Source organism: Centropristis striata, chromosome 10, assembly GCF_030273125.1.
Source record: "Centropristis striata isolate RG_2023a ecotype Rhode Island chromosome 10, C.striata_1.0, whole genome shotgun sequence".
NCBI lineage: Eukaryota > Metazoa > Chordata > Actinopteri > Perciformes > Serranidae > Centropristis > Centropristis striata.
Window position 1 is genome coordinate 29,289,219 of NC_081526.1, and position 19,264 is coordinate 29,308,482.

General features: G+C 38.4%; 1 protein-coding gene across 3 annotated transcripts in view; it reads right to left on the bottom strand.

The window, feature by feature from the left end:
* ube2f (ubiquitin-conjugating enzyme E2F (putative)) overlaps positions 1–19,264 on the bottom strand; it is a 53,140-nt gene that overhangs the window by 6,632 nt on the left and 27,244 nt on the right. Inside the window, exons 6-8 of one of the 3 annotated variants that reach the window (XM_059342971.1) lie at positions 11,778–11,810; positions 10,244–10,306; positions 3,723–4,091 (exon numbers count right to left, since the gene is read on the bottom strand). In XM_059342971.1, the coding sequence (XP_059198954.1) occupies positions 3,999–4,091; positions 10,244–10,306; positions 11,778–11,810 (189 nt within the window). In that variant the 3' untranslated portion in view covers positions 3,723–3,998. Of the gene's footprint in view, positions 1–3,722; positions 4,092–10,243; positions 10,307–11,777; positions 11,811–19,264 lie in introns of those variants that run through there. The other 2 variants (XM_059342969.1, XM_059342970.1) reach the window with 2 other exon arrangements.

The window sequence follows — 19,264 nt, forward strand, 5'->3', positions numbered from 1 at the left end:
TGTCCTGCTTTAAATGTTACCCCTGTCAGCCATCCATCAGTGCATGTCCCAGTGTTCGACATGAAGTTCCACATACAAGTGTCCCACACTGACATCAGCACACTGATTTACGCCACAGCTTGAGCGGTCAGTTAGTCACGCACGCACCACTGGGGCTTCTGTGTGCGAGCGAGACGCGGAGAACGTGAGAGAAACCACGAGTCAGACGGAAGAGAAAGAGAGATGGAGTGAGGCAGGAAAAGGAGGCATGATGTGTGTGGAAACACAAATGACAGGAATGCTGAAAAGCTGCCAGTGACAAAAACTTGAGCAGCAATGACAGCAGTTTGAGTAGCTGTCCACAGCCGGATGATGGATTGGCCTTTCTGCTGCTGAGGGAACTCTCCCTCTAGGCCCTTTTTTAATGGCAAAAGTTCAGCAAACATCCCAAACTGATGGGTTTTGGGAGCAGGGGCTGTGTGGGTATCTCGAAGCTTATGGGCTGTTTTACTTTAGACTAATATTCCACCACTATAAGTTCAGAGAGGCTCTCTTAACTTTTACAATTCTAATAATTTGATTTGATGGTCAGTAACGATGGCAACCCTGGATCTGCCTATCTGATAGGTACACCACTACTGGCTGATGGATTAACATTATCACCTCTATCATATCAGAGTTTGATGGTCTTACAAATAGAGGTGCTTGATTGTTCCCATAAGGCTAAATTAACTTTGTACACAGTTGTGTTGGTCATTAACCATAAATATTCGATTAATACTTTCTTCATTAAGGGTTTCAGGTATGTGCTGCAATGGTTTTAAAGTTAAACTTAGCTACACAAGCAAAAAACGTCTCACACAGTAAATATTCTGCCATGTCTTTCATTTTCATGTAATTTAACATAATTCAGCACTTAGTTTCATGTTTAAATTCAATAGTCCAATGTATGGCCTTCAACTAATTCAGTATGGCTCTCTGAAAAAAGTTGTTGCCCACCACTCGTAAAGGGTGTTAGCATGCTAGTCCAGCTGAGTCAGATGGGAATTTCCTTACTTTTGAAGGTATTTGGACATAGACGGTAGTATTGGACATTACTGGGCATGGAATGTTGAACCAATTACGGCGAAAGATGGGAGGTTAAAGGATCACAAAAAAATATTAGAATTCATCCCCAGGGGTTCAAGAGGGACTGAACCTAATTTTCTAGTAAATCCATCCAATAGAAGTGGAATATCAATCAATATAATAATTTGCTGGGGGCACAAAGTCACTCATCTGTAGGGCACAGTGAATAAACGTACAAAGTTTCATGGCCCTCCATCTATAAGTTGTGGAGACCGACAGACCAGTAGAGAGACAGATTGACCAGCGTTGCTATACCTAGAACCATAATGCTAGCATTTACAATTACATCTTGTTAGTCCTGATGGCACTTTCTGCAGTATGATTAATTAAAGATAGCTTTCATCAACATACAGTATGCAGTTGAAGGTGCATTGCAATTCCATTTTAGAAATATGATTTGACCCATTCTGACTAATAGCAAGCATGCATCAGTAGAATAAGCTAGGAAATTTCCAGCACAGTCATGATGATCAATGCAATGTTCAATGCAGAGATCATTATCCTCAGCTGAGAATGATATGCAGTTATTATTCATATTTATAACATGTATATTGTACCCCTGAACCTGCTGTTGTTCCTATTGGTGGTTTATACTTTTTTCCTCCAGCATCGTATTTGATAAAAAGAGAAAATAATTACCAAAACATTTCAATGGAATATCACATTCTGTCGATCTGTCTCTCAACTTGTGCTCTGGAAAGTGATTAGCATGTGTAAATACTGCATATTGATCAGTCCCTCCTGCCTGCCTTTCTGGCATCTTTTGTCAACCCAGCTGCCTCTTGTGAGTTTTTGTAAATGTTTTCACACATCAAACAAAGGCTTATACAGACACACAGTGTGCCGTTTTGTGGAAAAAAATAAGGGCGAAAAAGGTTTGCAGGGTGCAGACTCCAGAGAGGCGGTGAAGATAAACACAAACATCTGAAGGATGCGAGTAACAGCCTATTAATGCCATCTCACACAAATTGACAAGATAGATTAACATAAATGCTCCTTGTACTTTTTTACTTAATTTGTCCGCTCCTTTCTCTCTCACAGCAGAAAACTGGCTGAGACTGCAAATTACTTTGGCGTTCATTAGTTTGAAGACTCGGAGCAAAGTCTGCAGTCGATTGCAAACTTTGTTTGGCTACAGCCTAAAGCTTAGCTTTTTTTGGCTCAGATTCACCCGCGGAAGGCAATTAACTCTCCTCTCTTCCAGCGATCTGTGCAGGTATTTAAAATATGTACCACCATTTGAGGGAAGGGGATGCAAATTAAACCCTGTGGGTACAAATGGTTACTTTAAAATCTGCTAAAAGTTGATAACTAAGCAAAGGAAAGCCCCTGGATCTATTAGGTAAACAGATTGCGAAGGGAGAGATGAGACGAGAGGAGAGGTGTGAACGTGGAAATGAACTAGAGAGGAGATGACAAGAGATGCAGAGGTGTGGAGGCCACATGAGAAAACACTAGCAGGTGTTTTTGCACTCAGACTGGCTAAGGAGAAGTTTGTGATCCAGAAAACTGAGTAAACTCCAATGTGGTCTGCTGGGGTCTATAGCAGATGTCAACGCTTTTCACTCCACACTCTAAGTTAAATAAATGCATTCACTGAGAGTGTCACATCAGGACTTTCAGTACTATGAATAAAGAAACTAAAGAGTGTTCCGAGAAGGATTTATGGCATAATTATCAAGAGCAAATACTTAGAGCTGTGTTTGGTGATGGACTTAGATTTAATGAAAATACAGATGGAATTGTTAAAAAGGATCACTGGTGTCTTAACTGTAATGCAAGCTAAAGTAAATACTTTTATTGAAAGAGCTGATCTCAAGGAGATGTTTACCTGTCACTAAAAATTTTTGGAAAGAGGTCCCATGCACAGCTTAAAACTGAATAATTCCTCAAGTAGATTTTTCAAAGACCCACCACATGTTCTTCAAGGCAACACTAATGCATTTTAGATGTATGCCTCTATAGTATAACAAGTCGAGAAAAGATTGCTTTTATTCCAGCAGCAGTCAGTATAGACTGATAAATGCACTTGCTCTTTTGACTTAATGTGCTTCTGTCATGTTAGGTATGAATATATGTATAGAAAAGGGTTGGGAAATGTTAAAATGTTCCAATCAGACACTGACAGTCCAACACCCAGTGATTCAAGCAGTGTATTTTAGCATGGCCTCTCTCTGCCCACTTAAAAAAAAAGGCTCTCTCTTTATTCCAAAAATTAAAATTACCACCTTGCCATTGTATGGCCATTGCCATTTCAGGCAAACAAACAAACACAAAAAAAAATATTAATAATAAATGCCAAATTTCAGAAATGTATGGATAGAATGTGTATAGAATGTATTTATATGTCTTATTTTTTTACATTCTTATTCTGTCTTCTATATCTATGTGTCTTTAACTTGAGCTGCTGTGACAACTACATTTTCCCACTGTGGGATAAATAAAGTCATATCTTATCTTATGGAATCTTATCTTATCTTATGCCTCCCACTCACAGGAACTGTACATGCGTACGTACGTACAGACAACCTGAAAGAACAACAGCAACAGAACTGAATAGTTGGCTGGGAAAGGGATATGGTCTGCAGATGAGAAGCTAAATAAAAATGTATAAAAATGTATGATTCAAGTGATGCTTAAGATGTATAATGTTACATGATGAATACATTTAAAAAAATATTTTAGGATTCCCCTGCATCTTTTGGCAGAGAAGGGGATTCTTTACACTTGGTTTAGTAGAGAAGTAGAGAAAGCCAACAAACACACAATTAGGTACTTCAGTAAAATATGTAGCCATGAAGAGCCACTTAAGGCTTGAATAGCAGCTGAGTTAGTCCAAACAATGATGGACAAAACATCTCTGGAGAGTGGCAGAGCCCAATTCATTACCTTTAATCTTTCAACAGCCATTTAAGCAACAGTATGAGAGGAAGTGAGATAACATCAGATAACAGCACAGCTGAGATCCAATCCCAGCTAAGAGTCTGAAAGAAATGGGATAATTACTGTGAAACATTATCCTGAAGACTGATAAGAATTTACTTTCTATCTCAAGCACACTTCAGCAGTGTGGATGCTTGCTGAACCAGAGCCTTGACAAAAGGTCCGTCTGAGACTGAAATTGGTTCCAGCAGGCAGGAGAGAGAATGGATGATGCCTACCTTTCTCTTTGATTTGCATTGCTCTTTGTCACAATTTGCATGGCCCCAGTCTTTCCAGGATATCAATTTGTTTGAATTTTCCTCCTAACATGTTTCATTAACTCTAACAAAAACATCTGCTCCAACCCGACGGACGGATATGAAGAATTCACTGTGACTATATCAGTGAGCCCAAAGTATCAGTATCTACAGGCTATTAAAAGTGAAAAACAAGAGATAAAAAAACCTATATAGATAAACATTGTTTCTGCCTCAATGAGTGTCTCATGTGTCTAGAATAACCTCTCTACTCTAATGAGACCCTATAGGGCCAAGGTGATCACTGCTCAGGGCAGAAAGCTAATAACAAGGACCGAAGCCAGAGCAGGATACAGTACGTGCTGCGTGTTCATGTGTGTTTGTTGACATGATTGACTATTGATTTAAGAGGTTAAGCCACTTGGGATACCCAGAGAAGCCAGGGAGTGAGCATGTAAGAGAGACTATGAAAGAGAAAGGTTGTCTCTCATACTGATGAGTTACAATCAATGTAGACGGAGAATTTAAATTGCAGGGGGACAATGGCATGCATGGACTCTGTAGCTTAACCAGTCCCACGCCCCCCAGGGTCCAACTCTGTTACTTTGTCCTTGTCCCAGTAGTACTTAACATCACTGAACAGTATACTGACGGAAAAAAACTTCTGAACCCTTCTGTTTTCTGGCAGTTGAGTCTTTTGCCTTTTTACAGATATCTGACATTTAAATAACGATGTGTTATGATGCCCTATTAAAAGGTAAGAGCCTCTTCACTTTGGTTCACAGATTTTCTTATACCAGCGATGACAATGTTCATTATGACACATAGTAAATTTTTCAAAAATGTATAGCAAACTTCCCAAACTAAAAAAAAAAAACTTCACCCAAACTGATATTCTGTGCTTAAAAGATAATAATCCAATAATCGGGTACTCTGTCTACCTCCTGTGGAGTCTCGCTCAGAAGAGTGCATAAAGACCAACAGCCCAGCAGAGAGGAGGCACAGGCAGATGCCATGCAGAGACTTGTGCACGTCTTGTACCATTGTGACATCACCACAATGAGGTGATGGTTGGTCTTATTTCATCCAGCCATTTGAGGGAGAGATGGTGATGGGAAGAAAGATGCTGGGTACAGCGGTTACAATTTAGCCACTATTAGCCTAGCCTGGGTGCCAGCTTGCTCACCTTGCTTCTGCTTTCTCTTGCATCACCTCGGCTGAACAAGCAATCTCCGCTGGGATGGAGTTGGACCTGTCCATTGCAACAGTCTCTTTAACGCAGTTTGGGTGTTGGTGTGAATCTTTGCTTAAGTTGTACATTTGCCCACAAACTGGGCAGACTGGACAATGCAGTGATTCCCTACCATAGCATGCTAATTTTAGTAGGTATCTCTGCAACACAAAATAAATAATTCTTTGACATAACGTCAACACCGTTACTTCTTCCTATTCTGTTAATAATGTAAGTTAATTTTTAGAGAGAATATCAAATAAAGCTGTCTTTAGACATTCACCATTTATATAATATTTTTGCAGGTTTTTGAACTATGTTTGGAGCGAAAATACCAATACTTCACACCCAAAACCAGGACACAGCTAGTATTGGATGGCCCCCACCAGGGTGGTGAGAAACTTGATTGATGATTGATGACCAACTAACCTTTTCCAGTCATTTCAGCGCAGTTGCCGGCCATGCCAACATCAGAAAAATCAGACCTTACCTAACTCAACATGCTACTCAACTCCTGACAAAAGCTGCCTGGTCTACAACCAGCCAAAAAGGTCACATGTCACACCGCTGCTCATCGAGGTCTGCCACCCGTTTGTCCAAGGCAATCTAAACTCTTTTCGTTTGTTGTTCCCCGTTGGTGGAACGCACTACCAGTTCCTACCAGAGCAGGGTCCCGCTCTACCTTTAAAAAACTCCTGAAGACACAGCTCTTAAGAGAGTACCTTCTCTCTTAGCACAACACGACAATTCTACTCCTAAAGAATCGTCACTAGCACTTATTGTTGCACTTTCCCTTTTTCTGTAAGTCGCTTTGGATAAAAGCGTCAGCTAAATGACTAAATGTAAATATTGATTGATATTGATAAAACATGTCAATATCAATCAATGTGATTTTATGAATATATTTCTATGCTGTGGGAAAGCCTAATTTGTATGTATAGAGAAAACATATCTCCAGAGGATATCAAACTGTAACATGGTGTGTGCATTACAGAGCTGAGTATTCGTCAGCAGTCTCCATATGCTTCAAACAAACACTGAGGGAGCCCCACAGATAAAGAGGGTGCTTTGAAACTATCCCTGGACTTCAGCCTGATAGTCTGCAATGTCAACTTGAGTGCCTTGTGAGAGGAATATGACATATTAGGGTTACTAAATATAGCATAAGGAATTCAAGTTCTTTCATTTCAGAATTCCGTATAACAAATATTCATGCAAACAAAGCTTATGCTGGAGCTGCAGACTCTTTCAAGCCAATTATTCTATTCCATTTCAGTGTCATCCTTAAATAACTGTTTGTTATGCAGGTGTCTGTGCCTGTACATGGAAAAAAGCCCACTCACAAGCAACAATGGTGCAATGCATACACACATTACCCATACACTAAATTGCCCATGAGGATGCTTCCTTTCAGCCACTTTAACCAGTAAATGTATTCAGAGAGCAGCCACAGGAGGAGTTCCACTTCAAAAGCCGCAACACACACAAACACACACATCCGCATACACAAGTATACATGTGTGCTGACACACACACTCCCACGGCTTCACCCACTCGCTGCTGAAGTTGATTACAGCAGGCTGTGACTCAGTGGGAGTGGGTCATGGATGGTTGACTTTGTGTTTTCAGTTGTTGTGACTCCAGAGAACCACAACAGCACACTGTAGCAGCACCAAAACTTAACTGCTTTACAAACATATCCTCCTTTAATTTGTTAAATTATTCCATTTGCAAACTGAAAACAAAAAAGTATTGATCAGATCTTCAATAAAGTAGATAATAGTCTGGTTCTGTTTTGGTGGGTAAAGCGCATTCACTTCCTAGATCCACAGTTTGTAAGAGAAATCTGTTACTTAGCAGCTGAACACATACAGTATAGAGCCTGTCCTGTACCATCATGGTACAGGGTCAAAGACTGGTGCACGCAGTACGCTGAAAACATGGTATCTAGACAGATGTATGTCAATGGATCCAATGTTCACAAGCGCAGGTTCCAACCAGAAGACTTTTAATTGTAACCTGTAAACAACATATGCTGAAGTTGGTACAACAAGCTGATTGGGGTGTGAGTCAGTCACACTATGGTGAGTGTAAAAACCCAGAAGCTGTAAGATAAAGAACGGAGAGAGAGTTGGGTACAAGACAAGGATGGCATTGCTACTGTTGTAGGGGATGTAAATGGAAACATCCTTCATACTAACACACATACAACAGCATCACCCAGATTTGCTGATCACAGGGATGATAAAGGTTTGTCTCTGAATGCTATTTCAATGGTGGGGTTGACAGGGTAAATATAGCCAATGTGAAACTAATTGAAATGCTTTTCCTATTTCAATGTTTATTATTTATTATTCAGTACATTTAAGTATTTTCAAGATCTTAAGATGTTTTTTGGTCTTATAGCTTATTTTGACCTGTTGCCTTTTAGGAAAGTGTTTGGTGTTTGTACAGTGTAATACATGTTTTGAATGTTCCATATTTTTTAAAACAAAAGTAGTTAACCTAGTTGTAGTTGACCTTAAATTCTGCTGTAATGAACTTGTGCTGAACCCTGACTCCTTAACCAGGGTTTGAACCAATCCATTGTTTTTGTCTACCATGAGCACCAGAGTAATATTTGATGTTAAAAATAAAACATGTAAATTAGTGTGGCTTTTAGATGTTGGTGGACTTTTCTCTGTTAGGTCTGGTGTAGACAAACGAAGAAAACATAGATAATAGGCAGGTTAATCTGGGTTTAACGACTTCTTTGCATTTACTTTATAAAAGGCTCCCACTTTCCCTCTACACCTGCAACTGTCTCATCTCATCTAAACAATCATAACCCCTACCACAAACAAGCAATCATTTCTTTCACATTCACTCTCTCTTCCCTCTCACAGCAAAACACTCACACATGCACACACGCACGCACGCGCACACACACACGCAAATTGTCTCACACCAAATGGGGGTCACATGGCAACCATTATCATGCACTGCTGGGTACATCCCAGTGCATCATGGGAAAGGGTACGTGCAAAGTGCCAAAGGTCAAATCTTTTACTTTAAAATGCTTTCAGCTCGCCTCAACTCGGGCTCAACTAACAACTATTACCCTGGTCAGCAGGCTCCCCGCAGAGTTACATTAGTTCGGTTGGCAAACCAGGGAGGCAATTACTGAAAGCAAAACACTGAGAACATCTGTTTCTCCATGCTTTCCGACACTGCCTGGTGTACTGATAAAGAACTGAATGGAAGAGAGTTGATGTACAAGATAGAAATGAATGGTAGAGTGCAAATGGGGAGTGATAAAGGGAATAAGTTAATAATCAATTAGCCAGGGTGCCTATCTTTTTGAAACATCTTGAATATATGTTTTGCTAAGAGGAAGGCTGGCATTCAACTGCTCCCATCTCCCAACATCTTTCATTGTGTGTGCAAACTAGAATGACTGCCTCAGGGTTGTTTGCCTCCACCAAGCAGCCAAGTTGCAGTTTACATCCAGGCGACAATGCCTCACATATGAATGTTGCTACGAAGAAGCTACAAACTGGACGCTTCACACGCATCTTTAACCCTGCAGCAGAGATCTTTATAATCACTATGGTTTTAAGGGGTGCACACAAGATTAGTGTCAAAATTCAGTATCCGACCAAATATGAAATATGGTCAAAATCATCCCTTCTGTTCCTGAGTTTCTGATTTCACCTTATTAGACATTTGTGTGGAATTTTGTCATAACTGGAGTATGAATTATTGTGTTTTGGCCATTAATGTGACTTCACCTCCGACCCCTTAAATCAAATTAATTCATTCTTAAGTCCAAGTGGTGTGGATGATATATCATGGTCACAAGAATGGGATGAATATGAAGTCACTGTAACTTTGACCTTTGACCACTAAAATCCAATCAGTTTATCCTTGAGTCAAAGTAACGTTTTTGCCAAATTTGAAGAAATTCCCTCCATACATAATTCCCTCAATATATATCCTGAGATTTAACATTCATGAGAAGGAGACAGAGGTGGGGTAACATTGACCTTGATCTTTAAACACCAAAATCTAATCAGTTCATCCTTGAGTCCAAATTTAATTTATAAAATATCGTGTTTAGGAGAATTGGATGGGCAGCAGTACGGACCAAAACGCCAGCTCAGTTCACAAAAACACACACACAAACATGCATGCATGCATATGTAAAAACATACATGCATAATATTCACCAACACACACCAAGGAGAGAGTAGGGAGGTGTTTAGGAATTCAGAGTTCTGCATTACGGTGCTGATGTGACTTACAAATTATACAGCTCTGGAATATTACGTCAGAGCCATTCTCTGCTCAGGAAGACTGCTATGTGCTCTTTGTCTTCTGCCCACTACACCAGAGTAAAGCCCTCTTAACTGAATATCACATAATTCTACCTACAAAAGCAAGCAATGCGCACAGGGCGTCACTGAAAGCTGCAGCAGAAAATGTAGTTTCTGCAGCAGCTGTACATCTTGTCCTGATACATTTTCTATGCAGGATGTCAAAAGAAGCTAGGCCAGGAATATGATTACTGGGCTATAAGGGTATCTGAGCCACTATGGGGAGGCTGCACAAGTGGATCGTCCGCATGTCAATGAGTAAAGTCACAGTTTGCACTGAAGATGATAAAACAGAATTAAAAATACAATCAGTCAAGGTGTGTGTGTGTGTGTGTGTGTGTGTGTGTGTGTGTGTGTGTGTAAAATCTCACCTTGTCTCTCAGATGATGTTCTGCTGCATCAATGTTCAAAGGATCATCAAAGTTCAACAGGTCCTGGAGCAAAGTCAAAGAGACAGAAGACATGAAGAGAAAAGCCACAGAGATAAAAGGCAGAAACAGTATAGTTAAAGAACAGTGTGAAAATGAGTCAAGGAACCAGTGACTGATCATGGCCAGAAGTTCTTAAATGTTTTGTCATCTTATTACAAAACTTTGCAGGGTTCAATACTTTCTGTGCTTGATATTTTGTTTCCCGATAAAAGAAAAAAGATGCTGAGGAAGATATTGCCCACTTCAGCACTATTTGCTGTCTGCAATGTCACCCTGGATTCTGCAACTGCGACAAACAAAACATCATAATGATGCTGTTGCTGCAGAGAAGATGTGTTATTAGAGAGATAAAAAGGAGGATGGCCTGAGAGGTTGTTTCCTGATTAAGAGGTAAGATTTGGGGCATGACCACACATCAATGCAGATTACCATCACCATTATCATCATAGACACAGTGCTGACCTCAGGGTACATGTGGATACTTTCAAGGCACAGTTGATCATGGAATTATGCAAGCTTGCAATTAAAGTATTTTGGACTAAACTAAATAATTCGATTACTTTCAGCTGCTTGCTTTTGCACAAAAAATGTTAAAAGAACTTATTTTAAATTATCTATTTTTGCATATATCTTTCATTCCATTTGACAATTTATTAAAAAAACATTTTCTTTTTACCCTATATTTTAAAGATTTTTTGGGGGGGGCATTTTTGCTCTTTATTGAAAGTGATAGATAGAAAGGGGGAGACAGAGGGGAGGACATGCGGCAAAGGGACCTCAGGTCGGATTCGAACCCGGGTCCAACGCAGGAAGAACTCAGCCTTAATGGTATGCCCTCTACCAGTGTGAGCCACCGGGACGCCCTTTAGCCTCTATTTTAATATTCTTCTGAAAGAGTAAAATTAAGCATTTTTCCCAACATAACCTTAAATCTGATTAGTAATCTTCATTCATTTTCTGGAGAATTTGTAGTGAATTACTACAAAACTCAAGGCTTGGCACACAGGGACATCCAGAACCAGCTGGGTAGTTGTAATCAAATTTCCTTTTTTTAATTGCCCTATCATCTCAGTGTTCTTCATAATGAGAAAGATCATTTCCCCCCAAGTCAAAAAATGATGGTCTTATTACAGCTGTAAACAGAGATTTAAAAAATGGCCTTGGTTGATCTGATATGAGCTTGGACTAATCTATTTGGTGTTAACTACATGCAGTGAGCAGCTCCTAACTTGGAGAGTGTGGATTTATTTGCTCAACCAATGATGCAATTGCGTGATTCGGTTCAATCATTTGAAGTCTGGTCTGAGTTTTCCTTATTTAAATAAAATTGATTTTAGGGAAAGCTGTTTTTACATAGATACAAGCTATTCATTTTTCTAAAATCTGCACAAACTTCAATTGAAACTTCAGTTTCAGTTTTAGGCAGTTAGTTTCAAACTACATATATAATAAAATAAAAACAAGCAAAACTTACAGTAAACAAGGAGTTCAATCCCCAGACAACGTCCTGGAAGAAAAAAGAAATGGAAAAAAATGTCAATGATCAAATAGTCAAATTGCGAAACATACACATGTGGCACAGCCCAGCAGTAGTTAGTACTAGGGTTGTCACGATACTAAAATTTTAACTCGATACTGATACTCAGGAAAATATTCGATACCATTTTCGATACCACAAGGATAAAAACAAAGACCCCAAAATTTTACAGAAATATTTTCATTAACAACAAAAATGCAACATGTAAAAATGAACAGAACCACAGGTTAAATATGAATAATAAAAAACAGTTGTGCAAAACGAAACTGCAACTCTGATAACAAGCTTCAGATACTCGATACTTTTGAAAGTGAGTATTGTATCCGGATACAACATTTTAGTATCGATACTTTTTTGAGTATCGATACTTTTGACAACCCTAGTTAGTACAACAGCAACTATCAATGTCAATGTACGATAATAATAATAATAATAATATATCCACTTAATGATGCTTGACACTCAGGTAAAGCTTATCATATTTTGTTCTCCAAGATGGAAACCCCTATATACAGTAAATATATTATTCTGTAATAACTTTCACAAGGATTTCTGAATTTCTTCAACATTTCCCCTGAGATAAAGCAGCAGCTGAATAGCATAAAACATGCAAATTTAAAATGATAAACTTTAACTCCTCTCAGCAGGAGCCATGGGACTCTTCTATGTGCCACTGGAACATGCACAGTAGGTCTGCCAGGAGCTATGTATGGTTCTATACATTTAAAAACAAAGGCAGCATCATAATTGCCTTTTTATACTGTAGGCTAGGACTTCCATTCTACCCTGTTTTCTGCTTACAATGACAGGAAAGTGAAATCAGACTAAGAACAGCTGTTAGCTGGTTCGCTGATCAACAATTTCAATTTGATGCTTTGAGGGTTTCCATTCAATAATCTTTTTCTAATTCCACACACATGTATTTATGCAATTTGCATAATGAAATTAAGCTTTGAAGTAGCACAATGTCTGTTTTGCTTTATACAGGGTGATAAAATGCAAATGAAAACAAAATGCAGATAATTCTGAACTAACCTCAATAAACTATGTATTGCTTTTTCTCTATACCTGACAGTATATTATTTTAAATTGAATTTGATTGATTTTGCGGATGAATGCAATGCAAGTGTTGGAACATTCACTGCAGCCAGAACACTCAGGGTTGAGTTTGTGAGATGTATTGAAACATATGATCCAATAAATAATCCAAATGGTAACACTGAAAACAATGCAAACAAGAGCTCTGTCTTTCTGTCTGCTGTGAGTATACTTTATTTCAACATTTTTTCATTGAACACACTACATCACAATTGCTCGATTTTAATCTTCTCCTGTCCATTTCAATGTTAAAAAATAGAGGAAATAGTAACCAATGACTCAACTAATAAATATCAGAGATGTATTTTATGACTCCAGACATGATAATATGCGTTTGAAGCAGTTTAACAAAACTAAATAGAAACAACAGAGAAAGGGAACCAGTTTAAATTAAATATTTCTGCTCTAAAAAGCAAAACTCAAAGCAACAAAGTGGTGAGATTGACATGACTGCATTTCTGCAGTCAATGCTACATCGTGTTGAATTTACCATATAAGCCATTATTGCAAAGTACTGTGTGTGTGTGTGTGTGTGTGTGTCTGTGTGTGTGTGTGTGTGTGTGTGTGGGCTGAAGTGGAGAAGAGTGGTGACCAGTGAAGAGGGGACATCATCACCCACTCAAAAACTAACATAATCCTTTCTGACTCACAGCTTTTGCACTTGCTTTTTCTCACATATTTTTGGGCACTCACAGGGACACTCAAGCCCGACAAACTCTCACACATATTACCACATCCACATTTAAATACACAACGGTAGACTGCGTTTAAACTTGGACCCGGATCAACAAACAAACATCCACCAACTATCAGGCACAGGGGAAAGAGAGAAGTGGATGGTCACCAAAAAGCATGACAGCCATATCAACAAACCTGAGAACTCTGCTTGATCGCTCCATACCATTCACAGTCACTGCAGAGCTATCACTAGGCAGATTCCCAAACAGATAAACATTAAAAAGTGCATCATTTTATCTGCGTATTTGTCATGGATCACTTTGGGTTATTTGGGTTTATAAATTACAATTTCTGTCCCAATATATTAACATATGAAAAGAACAAACTTTGCAAATAACTCAGAGATAGATGGCTATATCTGGACGTTGCAAATAGGGTTGCAACATTTGTTGGAAACTTTCCTCTGTAATTAACGGGAATTTATGGGAACAAACGGCATTTGACTTTATTTTTGAATGGGTGGGATCTGGGGGAATGAGTAATATTTAACTCACCATTCACATTTGTGTCAATCACTGAAAGAATTGATTGTTCAACAAAATAATTAAAACTTGATAAAGTTCTACTTACAAATCTACATGCAAATAATTGTATTATGTTGCATGGATGTCTGACAAAACAAAATGTGAATGTTTATGTTTGGATATGATAGTTTGTTTAAATTACCCCCAATTTTGAGTAAATTCCCAGACATTTCCATGATTCAGATGAAAAGTTTACGGTTTGGAATATTTTCAAAATTCCCAAGCTTAACTTCCCATGAAAACTTTCTGGAAATTTACTGGAGATTTTCCACCTTTTTGCAACTTATTCTCATAAACCAGTACGTACAACTTACAAAAATGTGTACAATGCTATTCTATGAAATATGACTATCTATTAGACGTTATAAAACAGTTGCACAGTAGCCATTTTAAACATGTGATGATCAACAACTTGGTAAGGTTCAGCCAACAAAACTATGTGGTTAAGGTTAGGAAAAGAGAACAGGGTAACCTACTTTGGCACTAAACTCCTGGATGTGGTTGCCTAGGTGATGTAAGTGACGGAGACATATTCACATACAGAATGCCTAAGGTCGCCGCCTGACAATAAATAAGCAGCACCTGCTGGCTCGATTACGTGAGTTTCCTACAAATTGTCCTGCATTATTTTTCCGAGGTAAACCTTCATATAGTGGGTGAGAACAGTCGGTCAGGGGTCATGCCATAACAATCTATCTGGCCACTGCAGAACTGCTTTGCTGCACCACAGGTTTAAAATGTCTCCACTTTCTTCTCTCCACTTTTACAGTGAGTAGATACAGCTGATTTAATCCATTCATCTGAACAAAATGCATTGATGCCAATTACATGAAAGCTACAGTATATTCCACAAACCTGGCTATGTCCTCACTGGTTGTTATTGCTGTAATGAACACAAACACAGGGAAAGATAAGCACCTATTCCGTATGCAAAGCTGCTTTCCTTGCAGTGATTTCCTTGAATCAAGGCCAAGATGTATTCAGGATACCGCAAATGCACAAAACTGGGTCGTATGCTGTCAAAGAAAAGCTATTTGTGGGTATTTCAGATCAAGGTACTGTTCGGAAGATATTATATCTAATCACAAACCAAACATTTGAAGTTTAATTTTCAAATCCTGTTAAAGTTACTTGACATGAGGATATTTTTATTTCTTTATATATCCCTACTGTATTTGTATGACCACAGTACTGGGGAAGCTCAATTGGGGAATCAGCAAAGAGTCAGCAAATACTAGAAAAGGACATTAGTATGTGATGAAAAAATATATATTATTTAAGAGACAGTGTACAGGCCTCCATGAAAGTAATCAGGAGAACGTATAGGAAATACAAGCTGGAGTGTGCAGTCTCACTACTAGGACTGAGTATAATCACTGCTGTGTTACAGTCATTGAACAGCCAATGAGATGGCATGTATATGCTTGTTGCTGCACACCACCACATATACTGCATGAGGTTTATAATTGTCAGGAAAGAAAAGAAAGAGAGAGTGAGTACCTTATTGCATTCTGTCAATGTAGTGTACAGCAGAACACAAAAACAAGACAAAGCAACTTGGATACTATGATGAGAGTATTTTGCTATTAGTTTTGGCAGAACATAGTGGAAAGGTCTTTAGAAGTTTCTTCATAGTGGAAATCAATATCTAGATGTGTGGTTTTTCAAGTCAATAGAAGGTCAATCTTAACTGTATAATGCATTGCCATAATGGCATCCTTTTCCTCTAGTTTATATTGTCTACCACATTGTTTTATTACAATCCGGTCTTTTACAGTAAACCACACAAGTGTGTTTTGGCTGTGATGCAGAGGAAATGGTTGTTTGCCCTAGCAAAGAATTTTTCCAGGAACAGCTGCCAACCACAAACATTCACAACACATATATTTATACTTCACTTTAGTGTTCATTGTGTATTATTTCTTCAGGTCATACCAATCTAGATGTAATCTTGAGGTTTGAATGTGGATTACCATGGACAAATGTATCTATGATGCAATCCTATTGTCTCTTTGTTGTTCTGTTCACTTCTCTGTGGTATTTTGTTCACATTACACACCATTAGCACACCAATTAGCTTAGCTTGGTCGCTAATGGGATAAAACTAGGGCTGCAACTAACGATTATTTTTATAATCGATTAATCTGTCGATTATTTAAACGATTAATCGATTAGTTGTTTGGTCAGTAAAATGTTTCCCAAACCACAACGTCCTAAAATCTCTTGTTTTGCCCACAAACGAAAGAGATACAGTTTATTGTCATAAAGGAACAAAGAAACCAGAAATATTCACATAAAAGAAGCTGAAATCAGAGAATTTGGACTTACTGTCTTTAAAAAACTGCTCAAACTAATTATTTGATTATCAAAATGGTCGACGATTAATTTAATAATCGATTATTGTTCGATTAATCAAATAATTGTTGCAGCTCTAGATAAAACTTTTTACAAAGTTTACTCAAAAGACCTTTTTGGACCATCAATGTCGCTTCATACTTGTCTGCAATCCTTTACTATTTTGTGGAACAGTTTTTAGTCCAAAGTCAATAGTGCAGCACAGCTGGAAAACAAGGAATCATCAACTACATTTGTAGACACTGTGGGTGCTGGACTTTCAATAGAAAAACATATATAATGTACTTTTGCCTAGTTAGCCTATCATTGTTTGATATTTTCACTTTCTTAATAAATTCATGAATTATCAGTGTCAACTAAAACTAAAACTCCTAAAACTAGATACTTAACCACAAAATGCTCTCAGACTTTCGCCAAGGAGGCAGTTCACTGAGGAGTGATAGTTAAAAACTGTGATTACGGAAATGTCATTGTAAATATGCTTAATACCAGAATGCATTTTATTCCTCCTCACATTTTATGAATTCATTAGGCTATTATTCTGTGTATTCTGCCCACGGACATCCAGTTGATGATCTCTGTGGTATACTATAACAGCATCCTCTCCAGCTCTTCATCTCCTTAAAGGTCAGCACTGTCAAGACAGCTTGCTATTGGGCAACGGTGCTGTAAGCACATCAAAGTTCACCTAAGTTGAACTCGATGGGCTACATGTGCACAGATACATTTTCCCCCTTGCATGAATCCTTGGATTACAATGATTCCAGTGGAATTAATTGGCTTTTCTAAGTAAAAGTTTGAGTTTAAAGCCTGCTGTTAACAAGTCAAACAGACTTATATTACAATTATTTATTGAGGGAGCATATAATGTGATTACACTAACAAGTTAGTTCATCGTACATACCAATTATAAAGTGTTTTTTAATGTGATGGCAACATAACGGTTGGTGTTTTGTTGGCTAAATATTATGGCTGAGTGGGTTCAAACAGCTGAGGCTGTTTGAAAATAGAGTTACAGATAATGTAGTATAAAAAATTGAAGATGGGATATAGATGTTCCAGTTGCACAGCTCAACTGTAAATGCAACCACTGTGACCAGCTAAAGGTTGGATCTGATCACACACAGAATGCAATCACACTGGGGCCAAATTTTACTTCATATTCAACAAATCAATATGACAAAACCATTTGTTTTTGAGCCATGTTTCCATGGCAAAGTCTTCCATTTCTTCTTTGTGTATCATGTGATTGACATCACGTGGAGCGCAACATAATATGATCATGTCATGCTGATGCTGCAATAAAATAAACTTGTTACATCGAAACATATGGATTGACAATTTTCAATTATGTGGACTATGTTCTTTATTCTGTACAAGAAGGAATAGGAGAATATGGCTTCTTCTGAAAGCAGAGAAGAACCCCCCCAAGTATGCAAATGTGGGCAGACAAAAGTAGATAGAGGGCGAAAGGAGAGGGATAACCTGGATTGACACAAACTTCTAAAGCCTCAAAGAACAGGAAGGGAACCCTGGAGGATAAGACAAATCCTGACAATAACTAGCAGTCTTGGCAGGGACCTCAAGAGCTACCAAGAGGATTTACTCAATGACCCTCTAGACTTGTAAATCTGGTACTGGAGGTAGGAAAGGCATCCATTGCCTCTGAACTAATCCCTGTCCCTTCACTTCTAAAGGCAACTGCATCCAATATGCATACATTTGCATATTTTCATAATTACAACTGCACCCCATTGCAGCGCTTGAGAGGAATGTTGCTTCTGCCTTGCAACCCTGCAGAGACACAGCGATGAGTGTCGATTGGACCGGAATGTTTAAATCAAAAATTAAACATGGAAGGCAGAGCTTCACCATGCAATAATATACAGTTGAACACCAAAGTTTCCTCAGAAAGAATTTTAGAATAGGGATAGCAGAGGTGTCCTTGCTTTAAACTTCAGAAACTGTTTCTAAACAGCTTGCAAAAGTGCTCAATTGAGAGAAGGGTAAAGCGTGAGGAGATACTCTTATATATGCAGCTGAAAAGCCTTTCATTGGGGAGTTTACCTGACATGGAGACGCAAGAGATTTTTCATAGTGGCCTGCAAGGATTCCACAGTCTTTTTAAGAGGCCTCACAAGTGGCAGAATAAAGAAAAGGCTTTACATCAGGGAGTGTTACGCTCAGGCCTTTTTTGTTCTAAATGGCTAAGTGGAGACCAGGGTTTTACAATATCCATCCATTAGCTATCAACTCTTTCAAGATTTGAGCACAATATAGACATTGTTACAAGACCATGGATATTGGTCTAATTTGGGCTCTCGTTTCTGTCACTACAGATATAAGAAAAGTTTGTGGACTGTACAGAGACGTCAGTTTATTCAAAGACTTGCACATCAATGTTGTTGTTTTTAAACAAACTATGTGAACAACGAGAAGGACTTTGCTAAATATATTTTCTAGTTTAAAAACTTTCAAATTATAAGCACTTTCCTAAACAAGACTTTTGCTAGATTTCTTGAAAAACGTAACCTCAACAACTCTACAAGGTATGTAAAATACCCTTAAAACCAATAATAGGTGTTTTCAATTCTTATTCATTTAAGGACTGTGATTTTTCTAAATGCAATTTCTCACTTCACAGCCTCCAATTATAAGCACGCTGTTTCATGATTAACTGTGAAACTAAACATAGTTGAAATACAGATT